Raw genomic sequence first — 21451 nt, 5'->3', positions numbered from 1 at the left:
GATATTTGATGGAGTGGTTTACAATGCTTCAGTGTGACAGCAGTTGTAAAACTGTGAGCGCATTTGAAATCATTTAGCCTGTTAAACAATAGAGACAGAAACTACAAGGCAGTAAAACATACTTAGAAGATTAATCATACAGACAAATGGTCAGATCGGCACGTACCAGAGCAGATTTTCAGAACACTTAGTTGAGCTTACCAGCAGGAGCAGCTGGATACTATAAGTCTTTGTTTTATATGTTAATCAACAAATAAATTGGACTTTGAAAAAGATGACAACAATAAAGATTTCTTAATTCACAATGGGTGAATCTCTGTCCATGATAACTTTATTGTAACTTCATACATGTCAACATTAAGTTACTTTAATTAAAATCGATATATATTAAATATAGTAGATTTATGTTGTGGATGAAAAACTTCCATAAATGTTGAGCCTCATGCAAAACTTTGAGTCTTATTTATTTATTTTATAGATGACTATAAGACGACTGATTGCGCGCGTGTGTGTGTGTATGAGAATGTTCAGTCACAGGGCAGCCATTCAGTGGTCAAGCCTGATTAATGCTGAGGCACGGACAGCCTTCAGCACCAATCGCAACAGAACGTCTACTCACACATGCACACAAGCCAAACGGACCACAGCATTCTATGTGATTGATTGTACGCAGGGCCACGCACAGGATAATATACACACCCTCCATCAAGCACAGCAGATACTGCAGGCAGATGGAGCGCATGATAAACACACAGAGAATAAGCTGGCAGAAGAAAAGAAGAAAACCAAGGTCTGTGTGTCAATATGCTTGAACACGTGTGTGGAGAAGACGATGTCAGAGCTGTAGCGTGGCTTTCAGATGTAAACCCAGGGCTCTTCTACTCTGAATACGCTAACTTTAACCTGCCACTCATCTGCTCTGTCAGACAGCCGGCCATTTCATCCACACGGACGGCCTATCCATCACTAGACTGGCCAAGTGGTACCCTAACCCTCGCCACCCAGTCAGTCTCTCACACCTTCAAGTGACTTTACAGCTTTTCAGCCAGCCGGGCCTGCTTTCCTCTCTTCTCTACTGATGGGGTGAACGAGGATGAACGAGGACTCCGTAATAACATCCACAGGAGAGAAACAAGGCTTAAAAAATAAAAATAAAAGTTGTGCCAATAAAGTCGTGTCATGAAATAAAACTGTGGAGCATTTACCATGGATTAAAAAAAGGAGGGAATGTAGAAACTGATTTGAAGAGAGAGAGATGTAGAGAGAGAGGAGCTCAGTATGCAGTAGCAGAGTCAGAGAGTGAGCAAGAGAAGAGCCAAGTGAGTGACTGAATGGGAAACTGAATCACATATACAAGTCAGGTTAATGAGCACAAACAGATGCTGCTCTAAAGCAGCATTTGGAGGCTGGGTGGTTCATTATTTCCCATGTTGATGTTAGTTTTGCCTCAAGCTAGGAGTGGGACACAAGCTAGTCAGGAAAAAGTGAAAGGGAAACAATGTGTGCCTGTGTGTGTGTGTGTGTGTGTGTGTGTGTGTGTGTGTGTGTCAGAGGTAGAAAAGAGCGGGAACGTGCTGGTATGACAGAATGATGGTTCTCCACAGGCTGACAGCCTAATTTCAGCCCCCTTCCTCTGTAAGTGTGTGTGTGTGTGTGTGTTTAGTAACTTGTGTGTGTGCGTATGACAGGAAGACAACAATTTAGGCCCATTTGCCATTATAAAGAGCAGAACAGAGTAGAGCAGTACTCTTGTTCCTCTGTTCCCACTACAGCAGAAACAGTAGGTCCCAAGGGAGGGAAGATGGAGAGAGAGAGAGGGAGGGAGAGAAAGATAGTCTGAAGGCAAGGAAGATTCAAGAGTTGTAGAAAGAGAGAAATGTACATGTAGGTGTAAGCGAGTGTGTGCTGGACTCGCTTTTAGGAAGCGTCCACATTGTGAACAAGACGCACATGTGCACACTTACAGGTGTGCAACTGTTCGGACATATCAGACAGCACTTCCAACTCTGAGCAACCATTTAAATCAAAGCCTTAGTGCACAAACATCCCCAAACACACTGCTATGCACACAAATAAAAACATACCCCCCACCATTCCACACACACACACACACACACACACACACACACACACACACACAAACAGCTCCACACACATCTGGTTATAATTACAAACACAGCGGAAAGGCAAGCAACAGCTTTTGTTGCCTCTGGTCCTTGAGGGGCCGTGTGTGTGTGTGTGTGTGTGTGTGTGCATTTGTTTGGTGGAACAAGAACAAATGGGACCATTATTAAGGCAGGGGGCAGAGAGAGAGTGGCGAAGGAAACAGTTATTATTCTACTATTTGATGATGCTGAAACTATGCTGATTTCTTTCATTACAGCGTCAGATGGAGCACTGCCAGCTGGGTATTGATTAGATTAACACGATGCCGTAAAAATGTAGCAGTCTATTACAACAATTTTCCACTGAATAAACCAGCATGACTAATGCTGGTAATTTCCAAGTAATATCAGGCGCACAAATTGCAAATACTTAATTAGACTGGGAATAGTTGCAAAAAAGAACCGATCTGCAGTAAGAAGAACACTTTTATGGACAGAAACAAAAGACGTAACTTACCCCTATGCCTCCACACGGTAACCTCACAAACATGGGATTCATTGAACCTGAGGCAGAGAGAAAGAAAACGAGACGTTAAAATGCAATAAAGAAATACAGAAAGAAAGAAACAAGAGGTTTTGAGGTAATATTGTGGATTTGCAGGCACAAACGGGTGCATGACCCCTGAAACTGAGCATTTGACTTTCTGCCCTAATCTAACAGCATGAGTACACAGGGGCATGCTTTAATTGGGTAAGGTGAAGAGAAGAAAAAAGTATCTCATTGCACTCACAATCAAACCCTCACCCTGGCCAGGGGGAGTCAAGATTTTAGTCCAGGGAGGGATCTGTTTTGTCATAGAAAACTGAAATGAATAAACTTCACATTTCTGATGTATCAGAAAAAGAAATAGAGGCAAAGATGAGTAATTTGATTCGACTTGCTGCAAATGACAATTTTATTTTCAAGCCAGAATATTTTTACTTTTTCATTCTGCTCATTTTCTTTTAACTTTGAAGGAAGCCAAGATCAATTCCATTCAATTTTCCTGCTTAATCCGTGTTTGCAAGAAATCTACCTGAGCAGCTACAATGACGTAATCCTATCATTGTCTACCATATGTTAATCTTTAACTAGCTGCCACATCTGTAGGTTTAAAACTGTTGAAGTAATTTACATTTTGTTTACAGAGTATATGGAAATCTGCCTGTGTTGAGCCTTAGAGAACCTGAAGACTCCTCTGTAAGCAGTAATAATAAGGGGGATGTATGTCTCCTCTGGAATGAAAGCTTAGATGGCCCGTAGGTTTTATTGCACACAACACTCACACACATACACATGCAGCAGCTATCTTCACTACACCTGCACTTAAGCCACACAGGCCAGACTTAAGCGACTATGCAGCCTATGTGACTTTTCCTTTAACAGCTTCGGCGGCTCCTCACCTTATCATCACACCTCCAAGACTTTATTGGAGTGGAGCTTTTGTTATGACACGGTTTGACTTTGAAGTCTATTTCTTTAACAGATGCTGCAAATGCATGGCATTCACACGACATGCTGGTTAAAGACTATTGTCAAATGGACAAGCGGAGTGCTTAGAGTAATGTTGCATGTATACTTGGTGCATACTGTGTGTAACTGTGCTGTCTGTTTTCCTCTGTATCTTAACTAGGCTTTTAACAAGTGAGGTAAGTCCTGAAACACCTGTTCATTTCAGTGGTAAAACCTTACACAGTTCATTTGAATATTTCAGTGGGAATTACAAAATGTATGTTCTGGAGCAGCGCACATTGTGTATAACTGTTTGTGTGTTAATGTGTGTGAGTGTTAATCTGTGTCTTACAGTCTAGTTTCTGCCGCAGAGGGTTAGTTCCATACAGCAAGACATGGGCTTCAGAGTGAACTGTTTGTAGCTCCTCCAACGACGCCTTCCTGCCACGGATGCACTGCACACAAAGTAGAATATAACAGATGAGAGAAAAAGAAACTGATCGATCTTATTAAGTTTCCTTAAGTTTCCTCAACAAGGGAGTGAGACTGAAGTGTGAGGTGCGGGGTACTACAATCACAAGAAGTGCATATGGTCAGTGCCTGTAAGTCAGAATTTAAGAGGGGAAATTAATTCTAGATCATTTTCAAGCTATAACCTCAAAGAGTGGGGTTTCCTTTAGTAAAGCCAACAAGGGTCAACTGTACATGGCTGAACATTTCCCCCTTCTGGTCAATATAGCAAACTGCAGTTGTGACTTGAAATAGATCCTCAAGGCAGATTCAATCTTTTTTCCAATAAATCGATGAACAGATATACACTGATAAATTATTCATGTTAATACATATATTTAAATGCTGGATACTTATCATTTGAGTGAGTTTAATTGTGTTAAACGTTATAATACTATCCATGTCAAAACAATGCAGTTACAAATTATTATGTACTTTGTTGAAAGTGGGGGTCTTATAATTATACAAGACATTACAAACAGTGATCAGTTGAACTATACTCTTACAAAGTAAATGTAGAATCACAAGGAGTAATGATCCACCGTGCAATGAAGTCGCATCTCTGAGTTTAAACTTAACTTTGTCCTTACCTCACAATGCGCCCTGAGGCCTGTTTCCTGTAGTCGGGACCAGATACTCTGGATGCGGCCAGCGTGCTCTGGATGACTGGTAGTGTTACCACATATACACTGGTGCTTTTGCATCAAAGAGTCATATACCAGTCCTGCAAAGTACACAAACCATGACACACACACACACACACACACACACACACACACACACACACACACACACACAGTTGTTGTTTGTGATAAATGCATGTTTGACAGCACATGAATAACTGTCAACAACAAGACTCCTATAATCCCACTAAAGGTATTATTGAGTGATTATCCCATCTCCTTCCTCATAAACAGGTCATGTGAGAGGTCAGTAAATTAAATCTGTAATGGTTCATATTGTCAGGGGACCAGAATACCTAGCAACAGCTCTGTGCAAATACAAAACCACTGTCTGTTTGCTTATCACGCTGTGTATTTCCAGGGAAAAGTTTTCTCTAATCTGTAACCAGTAGAGTCACAGAGTATTATTAAACAGTCCATTTAATTCATAATCAATTTCTGAGTAGAAGCAATATGCATAAAAATGAAAAGCAACATATTCCTGTATGTTTAGCTGGCGTGTGCATGACTCTTATTAGTTTCAACAGACCTGTTGTAAATCGAGGCTTGGCAGGTGGCTCTTGCACCACCATAGGGAAGGAGGCCGAGGCTGGAGATGACTGAGCTCTGGAGAGCGGGCGGTGTCCAGCAAAGCTCACTGGTAACCCGGCTGCTTCCATGGAGGCTTGGTAGTTCCGCAACTGGTGGATCCGCTGCTGCTCTAACACCAGAGCCTGCTGATCTCACACAAACACACACAGTTACAACAAGTCCTGAAGACAGAGATTTGACTGTAATATCTTCCTCTTGCCAGAAGGTGGCGCTGGATACTTGCAAATTCTAGAGGAGCCACAGTGTAAAGTATACATTAAGAGTTATATTCTGCTAACAAACCACAAACAAAGTGAGAAATGAGTGGATTTCTGAAACATCTGCTAATGATTCTAACTGAAAGTGGTTCGCAGGTGCTTGGAAAATATCTGTGTGTACCAGAGTTAAGCATTTTACTCTTTTAAGACTTTGACAAGGCTATCGTCTTGGTATGCTCTGATGGGCGTGTCTGCTTACACTATGGGCGCCATGGCGACAGTGAAAGGAGTGCCTGATTGAATTTGGCTGAGCGGACAGCAGGGATGGGCCAGACAGATGAGGACACGGTGTCCTGCCTGTGCATGGGTGTACATTTGTGTGGCCGCAGATCTGACTGTGAGCCATATAGATGCACACAACATATGTTGTATGCATCTATGGAAAAAAATAAACAGAGGGTTTCTGTGTGGGTGTAGGCTATCTATGGAGCTGTGCTAGAATAGTGTGGAGGAGGTACACATGCCTTAATCTGTTCATGTAACACACACTACTGGGCTTCAGTAGGATGTGCAGTGTGCTTTTGTATAACTTACAAAAGTTACAAAAGAAAATATTCATAGTAAACAATTAAAATTAGATGATGAAATATAATACAGATGGAAGTCGTTTCCACCGTCAAATGTTGCTCTTTGTTCTTACTTTTACAGATATGCTGATTGGTCTTGTGGGATGTGCATTTAAACTAAATCTAATTTCATCATTTGCTTTTTATCTCACTGTTCTCCTCCATCTCTACTTATTCTGTCTTCTGTTTCTGTATCTTTATCTGTCTTTTCACCTGTGTCTTCTTTACTCCCACTCGCCATGCTTCCTGCACCTGCCCTTCACCTTCTCCCCACCCCTCATCCTTACCTGTCGAAACAAGAAGTCCTGCTCAGCCTGTCTCTCCCTCTGTTCCCTCTCTTCCTGCTCCTGGAGGTCGAGGGGCTCCTTCTTGATGACCAGCCCCCGCAGAGGACCTATGTCCTGTGCAGAGGTAGACGAGGAGGACGAGGAGGAGGAGGACAGCCCCTGGTGCTCCCTGAGCTCCTCTTCTGTCTCCTCTGGGTGACTCTGGTGCTGCCTGGCTGGACCTGTGGTGCTGGACCCTGTAGCTGAGACCTGATCGCTGGGCTTGGACATTATCTAGAGAAGCAAAAGGGAAGTTCAGGTGAGAGGTTCTTACAGAGCAGTGCTTTTACTGTGGATCTCATTTCAACTGAGCCTTGTGTTAAAATAAACTAAATCAAGAAACAGGAACCCTAACCCTGACAGGAGGAAACTGTCAATCAAATGTAAATGTAAAGGCATCGACTATTGTTGAAATGAGAGATAAGGATAATAACAAACTGTAACTACAGACTTATTTTTCATTAGCATTATATGTATATGTCAATCTTTCATCGCGTTAAGAATACTCTTCACATATACTTGCGAAACAAGAAACCACAACTCAATTAGAACAGAAGGAACAACATGAAACTACAAGGGAGGGGACGACTCGCCTTTTCAACTAAGAAAAACTCAGGGACAACAACATGTGATGCCAGAAAACTTGCACCACTTTAACAAGTGTTTCGTCCACTGATGATGTTTTCCATTCCAAAAATAGATGACTGATTGGTTTGAGTACAAAAACAATGTGAAAGGGCACTTGTACTTTTGTGCGAGTGTACTCTGGCCTCTTATTGGTCCTCTTGTAACTTCAAAACTCCCAGTTAAAACTCTGACTAATAGTAATTTATATAGCTAAGTTCACTAATGCCCGAGACTGTAGGAGAGAAGAAACACGGAGCAACGGACCAGAGGAAGAATTGTCCCTGTCGTCAAAGACCTTAACCTTGATGTGCAGGTCATGATTGAAGCAGACCACTGACTGTGCATGGAACACACTGTGAAAGAAAGACACACACACACACACACACACACACACACACACACACACACACACACAAATATTTGGCTGGCATATTGCCCAGGGAACAGTCCATTGACGTCAGAGAACAGGCTCTTGCCTCATCCCAGTCCCTCTTCTCCAAACAAACTGAAAACACTCATCCACTAATGCTGCACCGACTCTCTCTTCCTTTCTCTCTTGTTTTTCTCTCTTTCTATTTCTCCTCTTTTACAGAGGAAATAGTTGAGCCTTAAGTGGGACATACACTAAATAAGCCTGTTGAATCAGTTGGAAGAGTGTGGAGGAAAGGTGCTTGTATATACAAACACTTGACTCCAGTTGACTCAACGTCTCTCTCTCTTCGTCTCACACACACAGACGCACACACACACTCACACACACACACCACACACGCACACACACACACAACAATATTAGGTGACTGAATACACCACAGTGTTGCCTTAGCTGTCTCAAGCAATTAATGGTAGGTGGCAAGCTCGGGTTGGAACTGTTTCAAGATTCTTTCATTCCTTTCTTTGCTGCCAACATGTTGAACTGTTAAAGCCAAATTTTAGTCGACAGGAAGGTCCTCTTTCATTGCTGACTTGACTGAAAACGTGAACAAGGAAAGGAAGGAAGGCGACAGATGATTAATGTTTTGCAAAGTGGTGGATCTTCAGTGGTAAATAGGGTGGGGTAGGGTAAATAAATCCATCTAAACATAACATACCACTGCAGTACTTGTAGAGAATAACTTGTACTTCTTCACGTTAAGAACCAGATTTTTTATGCAACAGTGGACTGTCCGTAGCTACTCATGTTCTATAAAAGATAGTACAAATCAAAGGAAAAGGCCGTGACCTACTGAAGACATACAATCTATTTAGTGAGTAATTAGGTAAGAATGGCACGACTCTGGATGCTGCTATGTCTGCAGTATTGTTTTAGCCAGAGCAGCCAACCGGTGGATGCTTAAAATAAAACAACACTATCAGAACTTGTTTTGCAGCTGCAGGTGCTGGCGCAGGTAAACAAAGAATCCAGAGCAAAAAGAAGAAATCAGCCAATAAGAATCGTCTGTAGCACTATATGGCTGCTCACTCACCCGGGATTATTCTGGCTTAACCATAGATTTAGTCCTTTGGTAAAGTAATACAACTGTTGACAATGACAAACTATTCACCGTAACAAACTACACTGCCAAGCCACTGCATGTCAGTAGATTTTTTTTGTTGGATTTACTCTGGCAAAAAACACTAAGTGTGCTTCTTATTCCGCGGATATTTAGAGTTTGGGCTTCATACTTCACAGGCTGAGATCAGCCAGATGAGTCAAGTGAACTTCACTTTTCAAGCAATCTGGTTCTAAAGAAAGGAAGGGACACCATCCTCTATGTCAGCCCATAGCAACAACGTCACAACAACAACAACAAAGATAACTAAACACTGTGAAAAGTTGCCTGGGCGCCTTTGAGTTAAACGGTGGACTGTGTACATGTGAAAAACAATGAGATCATCAGTGCATTGATATTATTCTTTTAAGTGAACCTGAATGCAGTGAAAATGTGGGGGTAAAAATTGGGAAGGGATACACTCAGGACAGGTTGACTGTCTGTCCCACAGTTGTACAGCCAAGCGTACAGTATTCACACTAACAAGCAACACGGGATGGAAAGTGTTTGCAGGAAACCACAGGGTCACATATGTCAGAGACAATCAGGGGGTCTGATAGCTTCAAGTCCAGGACATGGTTCTGGAGAGACAAGTGGTCTAGCCCCTGAGCTGCCATGCCAGCCCTACATTCAAAGGCTAAATTACAGTAATAGAAAGTAATCTAGACATTGAAGACTGCAAATCACTGCAGATTTCACAGTTCAACTGCTGAAAGAGTTAACAATGTAAATAACCTCTACTGCAGCTATAACACAGTTTTCAACCTACATATTTAAACTCGCAAAGGGAGTTGTGTTCTGTTGTAGACTTAAATGTTGCAGATCCCCAGTGATCCAAACAGAAACTTGGAACATGGAAGCAATTCTTCTGATGACGGAGGTTTACACATGTGGTTTGCATTTTTTGACATTACAAACATCTGCCTGTTTGAAAAACAGAGAACGTATTTCTCTATGTCTGCGAACAAATCTTCTGTCCATGTGATGCTGGCCTTGTGGCCACTGTCTACTCAACACTCCTGTGTAAGTCAGTTTTTGTTGTTGATGTTTTAATGGCGGCTAGGTAGTGTATTGCTAAGATCGCCTACCTCCAGTAGGGGTCCTCAGGCAACACCTCCCTACGCTTCCCCTGCCTTTGCGTTGTACCTTACGTGTAAGTCGCTTTGGATAAAAGCGTCAGCCAAATGTCTAAATATAAATATATATGTAATGTACACAAAACATATGTGATCAAAGCAGCAGCAAGTTATCTTTACTTGTTTGGTGAGCTCTTCATTCGTCATTCACTGTAGTGGACTACAAGAAAATATTTTAAGATTATTCAGATGCATTTACATTTTTAAAAATATATCACATACTTAAACCTTGTGTGACGTATGAGTTACATTCTTACACTCTCATTGCAGGTTTCCTGAAAAAGAGCATTAACACTGCTTTATTTACTGTTCCATGTAAATAACCTGGTTTTACACTTGAGCTTAACCTAATTAGCTGGACTCAAGAGTGGAGCCTGGAGTGTAGAAGCAGAGGGAGTCACCAACAGCTAAACAACAAAGACATAATGATGCTTAATCCTACAGGAACGTCAGCACGTGCGCGCACACGCACGCACGCACACACACACACACACAGACACACACTCAAGCACAAACACATCTCCCTCTGTATTGTGACCTTACAATGCTGCAACTCCCCATTTACTTGAAGACACACACTTCCACAAACACACCTACAGTGATGCAGTGAGTTACATTTCCGATGTGACCATATTTGGAGGCAGCTTCCTCTTGGGCACAGTTGCCAGGGTGACAGAGAGAAGTAGGGATACGCGAACATAGACAAGAGAGACTGACTAGAAGACTTGCTGATTGCAGGCTGAATCATCCTGCTCTTAGAGCAAAGACAGGATTCACAGACATAAACCGAATGGACAAATACTGCTATACAGACCGAGACTCAAACACTTTTATCTACATGTATTGTTGCTGCTTGCACCATCACACCTGTGTAACTGTGAATAGCAGTGCTGACACACTCACACATGCAGGTACTAAACCATGCACACACACACACTGCCCTACCTTGTTGATGATGTGTTGCTGCTGCTGCTGTTGGAATAGCTGCTTGTGTTTCTCCAAGAACTGCTGGTGTTGCTGCTGGACCACCAGCTGCTGCAGGGCCTGGGCCTGTCCACACTGCTGCTGGGGCAGAGGGGCCGACTGGGTCCTCCCCAGGGGACGGTGGCTCCGCGCAAGCTTGGAGACAGACGGTGACGGTAGCGGAAGGCCACTAAGGCCAACTGTGGTAAACACAAAGTGGTTAAAGTGTTTCTTAAACTAGCGATCTAGTATACCCCACGTCTCTCCCAGGGTAAGCTGGAATCAGCTACTCTCTGTCGCCGTTAAGAATAAGCTGGTATAGATAATGGACAGATAACATCTTTTGGAACTGACACTGTGACCTACAGTATAATCATCGAATATTTTTCTGTCTTTCTATATATGTGTTTGTGTTACATTAGTCAAATTAAAGAAAATGTGGACTATCCTGATAGCACAAATATGTATGTACATGCACAGTATATCACTTCAGTGATCAAGTCCTTAATGCTAAGAAGAAAGGGAAATAAATGTTGCAGTTAACACTAACCCATTGGATTATGGCCCTGCTCCAGCAGTACCATGTGTTGCAGAAGGGGGTTGTGACCAGTTGTGCCCCCTCCAGCCCCCTCCCTGTCCAACGCTGAAGATGCCAAGTAGGAAGGCAAGTGAGCAGTGGGCAGGAAAGGAGGCGTCAGAGGAATGCCCTGCTGCAACGCAGGCAGATGACTCTCGCCATCTTGGTGTCCTGACACCACCTACAAGGAGAACGAAGAAGATTGAGACACAAGGAGGGAGAAGATAAAAGGCCGGCAGACACAGAAAGAGACAGATGGACAAAAAGTGAAGGGTCGAACGAGACAAAGAGGTTGAGAGAGGGAACAAGCAACATGGAAGCCATGCCAGAAAACAACGACAAGCTACCATTTCACTCTGTAGTAAACTAAGCACTCACTGAACAAGTGTTCCAGTACCATTACATAGGCCTGTTACATTATGGGTGCAAACCAAAGATTGCTTATTGGTAATGCTATCTTGTATAATGGTATAATACTGTTTATTAACATTACTTACAGTGTTAGCTGGGCCTGTAGCTGGCAGTCCCAGTGTGATGTTGGGCAGAGAAGGGGAGGTGTATAGAGAGAGCTGGCTGACTGAACCCTCTCTTGCAGCCAACCTGTGAAGCAGGGAGGCCTGGACACACATAATCACACATTACAATAAATACAATAAATACTCTAACAGTTTTTCCACAAGAAAGACATCTTACATACATCACTGGTACAATAAACACACATTGCTAATCTCCTCCTGGAGAGATCACACCTCTGCCTCATACACACAAAGACCAATGGATGCACACATTGGCAGCAATGTTGCTTACCTCTCCTGGGCTGCTGGAGATAGTGACTCCATTCTCATTTGGGATGTTACTAGAGCTGTTGTTGGGGGAGCTGGGGCCAGAGCCTGGTGCACTGTTACATGCAGACTCTAAAATACACACACAGATATTAGATGTTACAGTTTGTTTTGCATAGGCAAAACCCACTCATTGATAAATACAGCACTGAGCACATCGTCAATATAATAAATCAGAGCAACAGATGAAAGCATGTGACACGAGTCCTAACCAGCCATGTCTAGAGAACGTTTCTTGGCAGTAGTGATGGGACCATCTTTCCTGCGGAGCAGAGGACTGCTGCGACGCTCTGTCACCTTCTGCTTTAGCCTGGAACGAAACTTCAGATTGGGCTCAGAGGCTGACAAGACACAGAGGGGGAAAAAGGACAAGATGAGGGAGGAAAAGGAGGTTTATTGTAGAATAAGATCAAACCTGTAAGATACCTTCTGATGAAACTATATTGAACTATTTAGAAAGAACACCCAGCCACTACATCTGGCATAAAAACAGCACAGCATATCAACATGAAAACATCATTCTAATCGTAAAGTCTGGTGGAGGAAACATCAGGATTTTCAACTGCTGTGATGCATCAGGGCCTGACCAGCTTGCAGCGATTGAGGGGAAAATTAATTCCCAAGTGTATCAAACAATTCTTTAGGATAATGTGAGAATGTTTGTACGTCAGCTGAAACTCTGTGGAAGTTGGGTGATACAACAGGACAATTATCTAAAACAGACAACAGAATGGCTCCAGAAAAGCAAAATCCACTTTTTTGGAGTGGCCAAGTCAGAGCTCAGACCTCAGAAAAGAGAGCCACACACGAGACGTCGAAGGAATATGACAGAGCTAAAACAGTTCTGCAGGAAGAATGGGCTAAAATTGAACAATGTGCACGTCTGATTCACAGCTACAGGAAGGACCTGGCTGAGGTTATTGCTTTCACATACTTTTTCCACTTGCACTGTGAGGTTTTTAAGGTTGTTCTTCTTGTTTTGTTTTTTTTGTTGTTGTTACTATATTAAACACATTATATTTGTTAACACACTTCACACATATCACATTTTATGACAAATTCATGCAGGAAACCATGAAACTCCAAAATGTTCACATACTTTTTCTTGCCACTGTAGCTAAGTGAATACAGTTAAGCAGTGACAGGGTTAAGTATTGCATTTCCAACTAGGCCACCCATTCTAAAAATATTAATGTGTTACAGCCCCATAAATGTGTTGGAAATTACAGATTCTCTCTCAACTGTCGCTGTGACACTCAGCTTGGTGGTAGACTGCTGGGCCACACAAGCGGGAGCTTGTTCACGGGCATGTACTGGAGCTAATGAGCTCATCCCTATAGGCCACGCTGTATGTGTTGGCCGACAAACTCATGAGCTGAGGTTAGGCGTCATCATGTGACAAAGCGGAAGCAGCCAACTTGGCAGCTTCCTTGACCCCACTGTTAATGAAGCTGCCTCCACACTCTGCTAATGAACACTGCTTGTTTCCAGACAATTTCAGCTGTAAAAAACTGCCAGTGTGTGTCCTCATGCGTGCGTTTGGGTATCTGTGTATGTCTTGCTCTGAATTTCTTGGCCCTTCAAACAGAGGCTCCTATTCTAGATTTGCTGTCAAGCTGCACTGGTGAGTGCTGTGTGACGGCAGGAAGTGATGCAGGTATATCCTGGGTCGGAGGTATTGTTTGGACTTTTCTGGCTAATCTTTCTTTGGTGTCTCTTTGTCAGACTACCCTAGATACAGGCAGCTTTATTCCCTCCTCCACTGGCTTTCTTCCATTCAATTAGTCAAAGCTGGACAGATGACCAACGGTTGACCCTATGCTCGTCCCACGACCTTGTATCAATCAGAGCATGCAGCATTCATTAGCCTCAGCGAAGGAGCTGGGAGGTTTTGGTACAGTCAAGTGGAAGTAATTGGTTCTTATTTGTATACTGTAGAGATTTACATTAAAGACCATGTGGCCTGTGTTTCCCGTAGCCTTGAATGCTAATCTATAAATGTCTAAGTACCTTTTCAAATGCACTTTCAATTTTAAGGGGAACATGGTGCTGAACTTATAAAACTCAATTATTTGAGCTCCTTCTAAGTGAAGGGCACTCTTCCAAAGTCTTTGTTAAGAGGGATGGGGTGAGTCAGGGTAAAATGCAATGCATTAGCAGAACTGGAGGAGAAGAAAGGACTGAGAGATACAGCACGGTACATTTGTGTTCAGTTTTAGTCTATTCTACAGGGAATTATAGTAGTTTGACATTTTAACACTACCACAATTATTGCCATGATAATTATAATAGGGCATAAAAAATAAGATCAGACAACCACCCACTGCAATCATTTATTGCTCTATAAAAGATACTGAAATAACATGGCTTTTTGTATAATTCTGATATGTTACCACATGCGACAGAAGTACACAAGCACAAACTAGTACAAGTTCAGGTAGTGAAGAATCTGAATCTGGTAATGAGTAACTAAAGCTGTTAAATAAGAGTAAAAAGGACATTATTTCTCTCTGGATTCATGAAAATACCATAATATGGAAATACTCAGTATATTACAAAAAACATTTGGAACTTTGGATTTTCAAAGCTGCTCTGGACATCTCAAAATGATGGAAGAGTGAAGAAATCACAGTGCTGAGGATCTGGTTGAAATATTACATTATATTATTGTCTTTTTTGTTTTAGATGACATCCTGATAAAACCTGTTACAATCAAAACAGCTCTAATGTGAGCCTGAGTGTTGAACAAGTTCAGATAAGAGGACAGGGTTATCTCTCACCATGTCTGTCCTAAAATCATACGCAAACATTATTTGTGTTTTTGTTTTTTAAATATCATCTAGATATCACAGGAAACATTATACAACTGAATAACTCTCCGACTGCAAAGCTGATAGAAACTGTGGACAATCTGGTGAAAGCCAGGAAAGGAGAAAGAGGTCACACGGCAGCAGTGCAATAAAAGAGGGGCGCGTCAGAATTGTGTTTGTGCATCCCGAGTAATTAAGAAATGGGCAAATTGTAGTGGTTGAAGACAGCGTCACGCTAGACAGAAGCAGAAGGTTATAGAGAGGCTAAGAGGACAGTAAAGCAGAAAGACAAGGAGGGTGAAGTAGAGCTATGGTCACAATGGGGGTGTTCACCTCAGGACACAGTGACTTTGAAGGGTGTAAATGCCGACTGGGCAAAAGCACACCAGTGTGCACATGTGCGAACACACTCACTGCAGAGGGCCCAGACTGGCTTTACTGCTGATGCTGGCATTTTGCTGTAGCTCTTTCCCCTTCCCTCACCTCCATCTATCCCGTCCTCTGTCTCTCCCTCTCTCACCTCCGGCATCTCTTCTTCATTTTTGAGCCTTTGCCCTTACACTTTTTTTTAAGTATACGTGCACAAAGGAAGCATGGCAAAGACGGACATGGCACCTTAATATATCAGACTGTACATCACTGCAAGGAGCATTTTCAGTATTTGTTGTAAGGCAACAGCCTGTCTTCTTCTGTGGTCTTCCATCCCATAATGGATGGGTCACTCATTTCTGAGGCAGAAACCTAGCTGGGCCTCTATGACCCATAGACATTTCCATAACAGCCACAGGTGTCCAAAGTGGCTTTTAAGAGGAGGAAGTAAAATAACATAAACCTTTATGAGCTTTTGCATGTTTCAAAATGCACGAATACCACAGGGCGTATGTTAGGACTCATAAGAGACATCGTAACAGTACAGTTTCAGTGTTGCTCTAAGGATGCTTTGCTTCTGTATGTACTTTGCTTCTACACTGTTCAATACAGCAAAAACTTTTAAGGTCTCTCTTCATAACAGCCAATGGTACAACACTCTTAACCTATCTGTCTGATGACATATCAATACTAGATTAAAACATCTCTATAAGTGGTGCTTAATATTTCAAACGGGAGTGAAGGAGGAAACTGGTTCTATGATACAAAACATATTGATTAGTCACTCATCTGTTTTGACAGATGGGATTCCCGAGGAGCAAGAGGTACGCTGGGGGAAGCCGTCTCGCTCTTCCAAGGAAAGGAGGGGAGGGGAGGGAGGGAGACTTACAGTATGGAAATCAATACAGCAGTTTTCTGAAAGTCATCAGAGGAGTTTCCCAGAAATACCATATGGATGATACATTAGTAAGATAGATGAGATAGACATGAACAAAGAGACAAACATAGGTAGTGTAGCAAATAATCCGACTCAGATCTAACTGTAAATGTTTTACAGCCAAGTTATTCTATGAACAGAGCACTATGATAAAAGCAAATTCCTAGTTACAGTGTCTGTAAGACATTGGTCCTCACAAATTTATCATAATACTTCCACCATCCATCTTTACAGAGTGGATATGAGCTTAAGACACTAAAGGGCTGACTGACATTTCCTTTGTTACACTTACAACTAATAAGGCTTTCTTGCGGAGGTGATAGAGAATTAGTGGCATCCATTACTGATTGCTGTGACACCCAATGGTAAATGAGTGGGGTGGGTGGAAAAGCTGATGCTGATATTTCTCTTATTTACATTTTTGCTATTTAACTGCTACTTAAAATATGTTAGAGCTTCCCATGAGGACACCTCCACATCCAATTTAAATTTGATTATCACCAACACAAGCAGTAATAGGTGATTTGGACTTGATTTAGTCTGGTTAAATACCAGGAAGTGGTAACAATCCAACAAATCCAACAGTCTGCGGGGAGTGCCCCGGATTGTTAGATGAGAACAACATGATGGCATCTCCAGTGACAGCAGAAGAGATTGTTCTAATCATGGTCAGTGGGTCAAAGAGCCATGTGGAAGTGAGGCCATCACTAAACACAAAATCACTACCTTACCAAACGTCTTTTGTGCTCAATAGAAGTGTCAAGTCGTTAAGCTCTCGGATTAAACCAAGAACATGAAAGCACTATACTGCATGTGGTTTTCCAGCATGGTCTAAATATTCAGTGCACAGTGTGGTATGGAAAAGTGTGTGACAGTGTGTGAAAGAGTGAGGGAGAAAGGGGGTCACCATGACAAGTCTGCGTCTGTCATGAAGCCCTAACAGACTTCCTGCTGCAGCATTCAAAGTGGCCCTCTGTGTTCTAAGAGCCATTATCACAAAGCCTCTCAGACTTGGACAATGAAGCCCTGTTGGACTATACTGTATGCCTGGACTTGCCTGACAGAAAAAGAATTCTTCACGTACATTTGTAATTTACACGCATACATTACCAACGTGGTCACCACAGGCAAAAACGTCATGTATGACAGCTCCGCTCGTCAGATCGGAGCAGAACTGTGGCGACTACTGTCACTCACTTCCTTCTGAACACAGTTCAGCTCTGTGTTTCAAAGTCTGATCTGATCTATGTCAGCTCACTGCCGACAGAAAAGTTCCTCAACAGTCACAGCGTACGTGGGCACATGAGCAGTTGCCATCATTTTTGGATTTGACTAGTATGCAGGTTGTTGTGTCTTGTGTCAATGTGAACTGAAACTACGAGTTGCGCATATTTCTCAGCACCATCGGCACCCCAAGAAATTCCTGAATTACATCTGAGTGTCACTGAAAGTTGAAACTTGCTGCCTGAGGTTGTGTGCCAAGATAAATCTTTCCGCCTCCGGCACACAGCAGGTGGGCAGGAGTGCAGAGTACACAGAGTTTGGCCTCCAGCTGTGAGAGCAGGCAGTGATACTGCCAAAGCAGCTGCTGACGCTAAGTGAATAATCACAGCTTGGCCGTACTTGACATGGAAAGAAGGACAGAGAAATAATAGTCTGATGCATCCAAAAGGCAGAAACAGTGGTTTTTATATGCTTTCTGTGGTTTTTAGGACACTTCCCACAGTGGTCAAGAGTTGTTTTTTGAACAGTATCATCCACAACGTCTGCAAATGAGTGTGGCTGAACGTGTCGGTATCAGTGTGAATGAGCTGAAAATAAGAAACAAATAGCCAACTGCCTTTATATGGAAGGAAGGCTAAATAGAAATCATTCTAGACTAAAATTATCTAATACCCCTCCCTTAGATGATAAACCAGAACTGAAATTGGTTCTACTTGCTACTGATCGGCTTGTGGGTATAAGTGCTGGCATTTTACTGTTTAAGTTGATTTGAGAATGTTTTTATTACTGATTTTATGGTTTCTAATGTTCTAATTTCAAGTGATCCCACACTCCATCTATCCACCCCCCACCCTCATTTACATTATCATTTTTTTAAAGAATATTTTAGGAACTGCTTTTAATCCTCCACTGGCTGACTCCTGGTTCATGTGCCTGACTTTGAAACTCAATAAGCCATTTCAATTGCTAATGCAGGGAAAAGGGAGATTAGGGCTCCCTTCTGGACATGCAATAGGTCACCGGCTATAAGAGGTGGAGGAATATGGAACTGAAAAGTAGCAATACCTCAGCAAAGCCTGGCATCGTTAAGTACCTGTTTTGCGCAGAGGGAAGTCATCTTTTGAGTCGTATGTGCCCAGCATTGGGTGGTTGTATGCTGACAATGCTGTTTGTGGGGGAGAGCTCTGGTCCAAAGAGCTATGCTGCGTTTTTCTACAAACAATGTAAAGAAATATTAAACATTAGTATAACATGTAACATGACTTTGGTCATTTCTGTATCCCTACTGCACCTTACCTGACATACATACACATGCACACACAAAAGGTGCACTGCCTCCGCATGGTAAACACTTGAAAAGACAGCAGACTGTGGACAACAGCGTGAGTGCAACAGAGAAAGAGAGCAAGACAAACACAGACTGGGTCTGAGAGCTGAGAACTAGAAGTATCCTCTCCCTCACTCTATCTTCTTAAGACAGTAAAGAGGCTAAGCTGCTTTGTTTCCTTCAGAAAAGTGGGTGAAGAATACAGAGAGACAGCCATGGAAGAAGGGAGAGATGCAGGATGAGACGCACGGGAAGAAGTGAAGAGAAAAAAGGCAATGAGAAAGGGTGGTGACAGTGATAGAGAGCCATTTTCCTTCTGATAGAACAGTCTGTAAATTGTTCTGTCATCTCCTACTTGGCAGAAATGTTTGACTGCTTAAAACCTCTTCAAATATTTAAAGCACAGGAGAGATGCCATTGTCTTTTCTCTCTACCCGCTTCAAACATCCGCACATGCGAGCGCACCTCAAAGAGAGCCAGCTGTCAGTCACGGCAACAAACGCTGACGTTCCTTCAAACATTTCCTCTGTAGTTTAAGTCAGAGGCAACTGGCGAGGACTCTCAAAGGCTAATGTTGATGCTGGAAGTTTCTTGCACATGCAGGGATTCACCGCACACAAAAAGCACATCAATGGCAGACACCCACACAACAGGGGTTCACAACACCGCGGGGTTCGCCATGTTTGCAAAGATGCTTTCATACAGTTCATCATTGTCGCTTTGTGTTTGATTCTCATAGACAGCACTGTTTGAGCTTAGATATAAAAAAGCAACAATTAAAAGACTTATAGCAACACAAAAGTCAATACAAGCCGATATTTGATAGCATGTGGAGTTGCAGAGAGGAAATCTCACCTCTCTGTCTCTCTGCTTCTCACTTATCAAATTTTGTGTAAATTGGAAAATTAAACCCACATAAATTTGGAATCAAGCTTCATGTTGCATAAATTTGTCATCAGTGTACAAAGAGCTAGACCCCAAGGCACACTGCGAGTGGTTCTGTGGTGATCCGTAGTGATACTCACCCATACCAGTAGCGTGGGTCACTGGGCAGACAGTGGTTCAAATTTCGCTGAGCTAAGGCTTTCTTCTTGTTCAGGACAAACTCCTGAAGCCGCATCTTTACCTCGGTACTGGCAACTGCACCTAAACAGGGAGACACATGAAAAACAATGAGCAGAAGTAAGTTACATTTTTTTTCCACACAACTCCATTCACAAACACCCCCCCCCCACCCCATGCAGAGCCCTGTGTCCTACACCAAAACACTTCTCTTTTTTTATGGCGAGGTTCCTACTTGAGTGACTGAGCCGCGCTGTAGCTCCTTTATAAGTCCAATCTGTGACACTGACATGAAATTATAACAACATCATTCATGTTATGATACCTAATGGCTTTCCTAGCTGCACGCTACAATCTTGCATCAGCATTTCACTGAAATTCCACAGAGAGGACATCCGTGCTAGGTAACTCATCTCTAAGACACACACATCACGAGTTTCACTCGGCTCCCGGTCTCTCCTCAATTACCACCCTCGTTTCACAGCTACAGACAAATTGTCCGGGGGGGGGAAGAGGGAAGTGAGGCACCGAGTGAGGAAAGCAAATAATAATAAAGAAAAAAAACAAACAGTGGAAGCATGTTTTTCTGTGAATGTTAGAGAAGGAGTGATAACAGGTGATGTGTCAAGCTTGAGGTAAAAAGTGTTTTTTAAAAAAAAAAAGAGTATGTGAAAGTGAGAACAGCTAATATGTGCTCCTTAAATCACGCTGCCGCTGGAAGTGCTGACATCCCACTATGTCTGCTTTGCCACTGAAGCAAATTGGCTTTTATGAGACTGCCTTCTATGCAATTTACTGCATACTTAACAAAGCTTCTTCTGTTCACAACCCAACGCTCTTTCCATAGATGTTAAACTGTAGGCTCATTTTGCCCAGGAGAAAATGGTAGAGAGAAAAAAAAAGGACTTTAGCAGCATACCAACAATAATCATAAGAGCACACAATCAGTGAGATGATGAGGCTTTTTAATACATTTGATAATCAATACATTCATCGTCTCTACCAGCATACTAGTTCTTATATTAGCATAAAGCAGCAAGAAGCAGCAAGAACCATATTAAACTTTTTGACTAAATTATAAGTAATTTAAGTCACTTTCTGAGTGTAGTTGTGTCCAAAATATGATCACATTACTTAGTACTTTCACAAATTTATATACGAATGCTGCATGCCATGTTGTGGATAATAAACTGTTATACCTGCCTCTGCTATATCCATAAACTTCTCCACGCTTCCAACTATATACACCAATTCACTTCTACTCGCAGTAGGTCAGGTTGTGGCCCTCAGCTGCAGCTTTGCAGCCTTACTTATCTGTTTGGACCACTGCCTGCTCATTGACTTGTTTTTTGTCTGAAACACTTTATAATAGACGTTTTAACCGGTGTCTACATCGTGCATCCTGTGCAATCTGTGACACTATTCAGTAACACAGCATAAGACAAGGCAAGAATATTAGTAAGGTGTTCTTCTACAACAATGCAAATGCACATGCTTTACATAGTCACTGAACGC

At 42.4% G+C, this 21451-nt stretch overlaps 1 protein-coding gene across 3 annotated transcripts in view; it reads right to left on the bottom strand.

Moving 5' to 3' along the window:
• The window catches only part of hdac4 (histone deacetylase 4), a 101011-nt gene that overhangs the window by 22807 nt on the left and 56753 nt on the right, over positions 1 to 21451 (bottom strand). For all 3 annotated transcript variants that reach the window (XM_026376571.1, XM_026376572.1, XM_026376573.1), the window contains 12 exons: positions 19900 to 20020; positions 18641 to 18759; positions 12420 to 12548; positions 12173 to 12279; positions 11863 to 11982; positions 11339 to 11546; positions 10771 to 10988; positions 6492 to 6764; positions 5320 to 5506; positions 4698 to 4831; positions 3950 to 4052; positions 2623 to 2669 (listed from right to left, as the gene is read on the bottom strand). In XM_026376571.1, the coding sequence (XP_026232356.1) occupies positions 2623 to 2669; positions 3950 to 4052; positions 4698 to 4831; positions 5320 to 5506; positions 6492 to 6764; positions 10771 to 10988; positions 11339 to 11546; positions 11863 to 11982; positions 12173 to 12279; positions 12420 to 12548; positions 18641 to 18759; positions 19900 to 20020 (1766 nt within the window). The remainder of the gene's footprint in view (positions 1 to 2622; positions 2670 to 3949; positions 4053 to 4697; positions 4832 to 5319; positions 5507 to 6491; positions 6765 to 10770; positions 10989 to 11338; positions 11547 to 11862; positions 11983 to 12172; positions 12280 to 12419; positions 12549 to 18640; positions 18760 to 19899; positions 20021 to 21451) is intronic.

The sequence above is a fragment of the Anabas testudineus genome, chromosome 21 (genome assembly GCF_900324465.2).
Source record: "Anabas testudineus chromosome 21, fAnaTes1.2, whole genome shotgun sequence".
In the NCBI taxonomy this organism is placed as follows: domain Eukaryota; kingdom Metazoa; phylum Chordata; class Actinopteri; order Anabantiformes; family Anabantidae; genus Anabas; species Anabas testudineus.
Note: the sequence above shows the minus strand (reverse complement) of the source record. Positions and strands in the feature narration are given on the sequence as shown.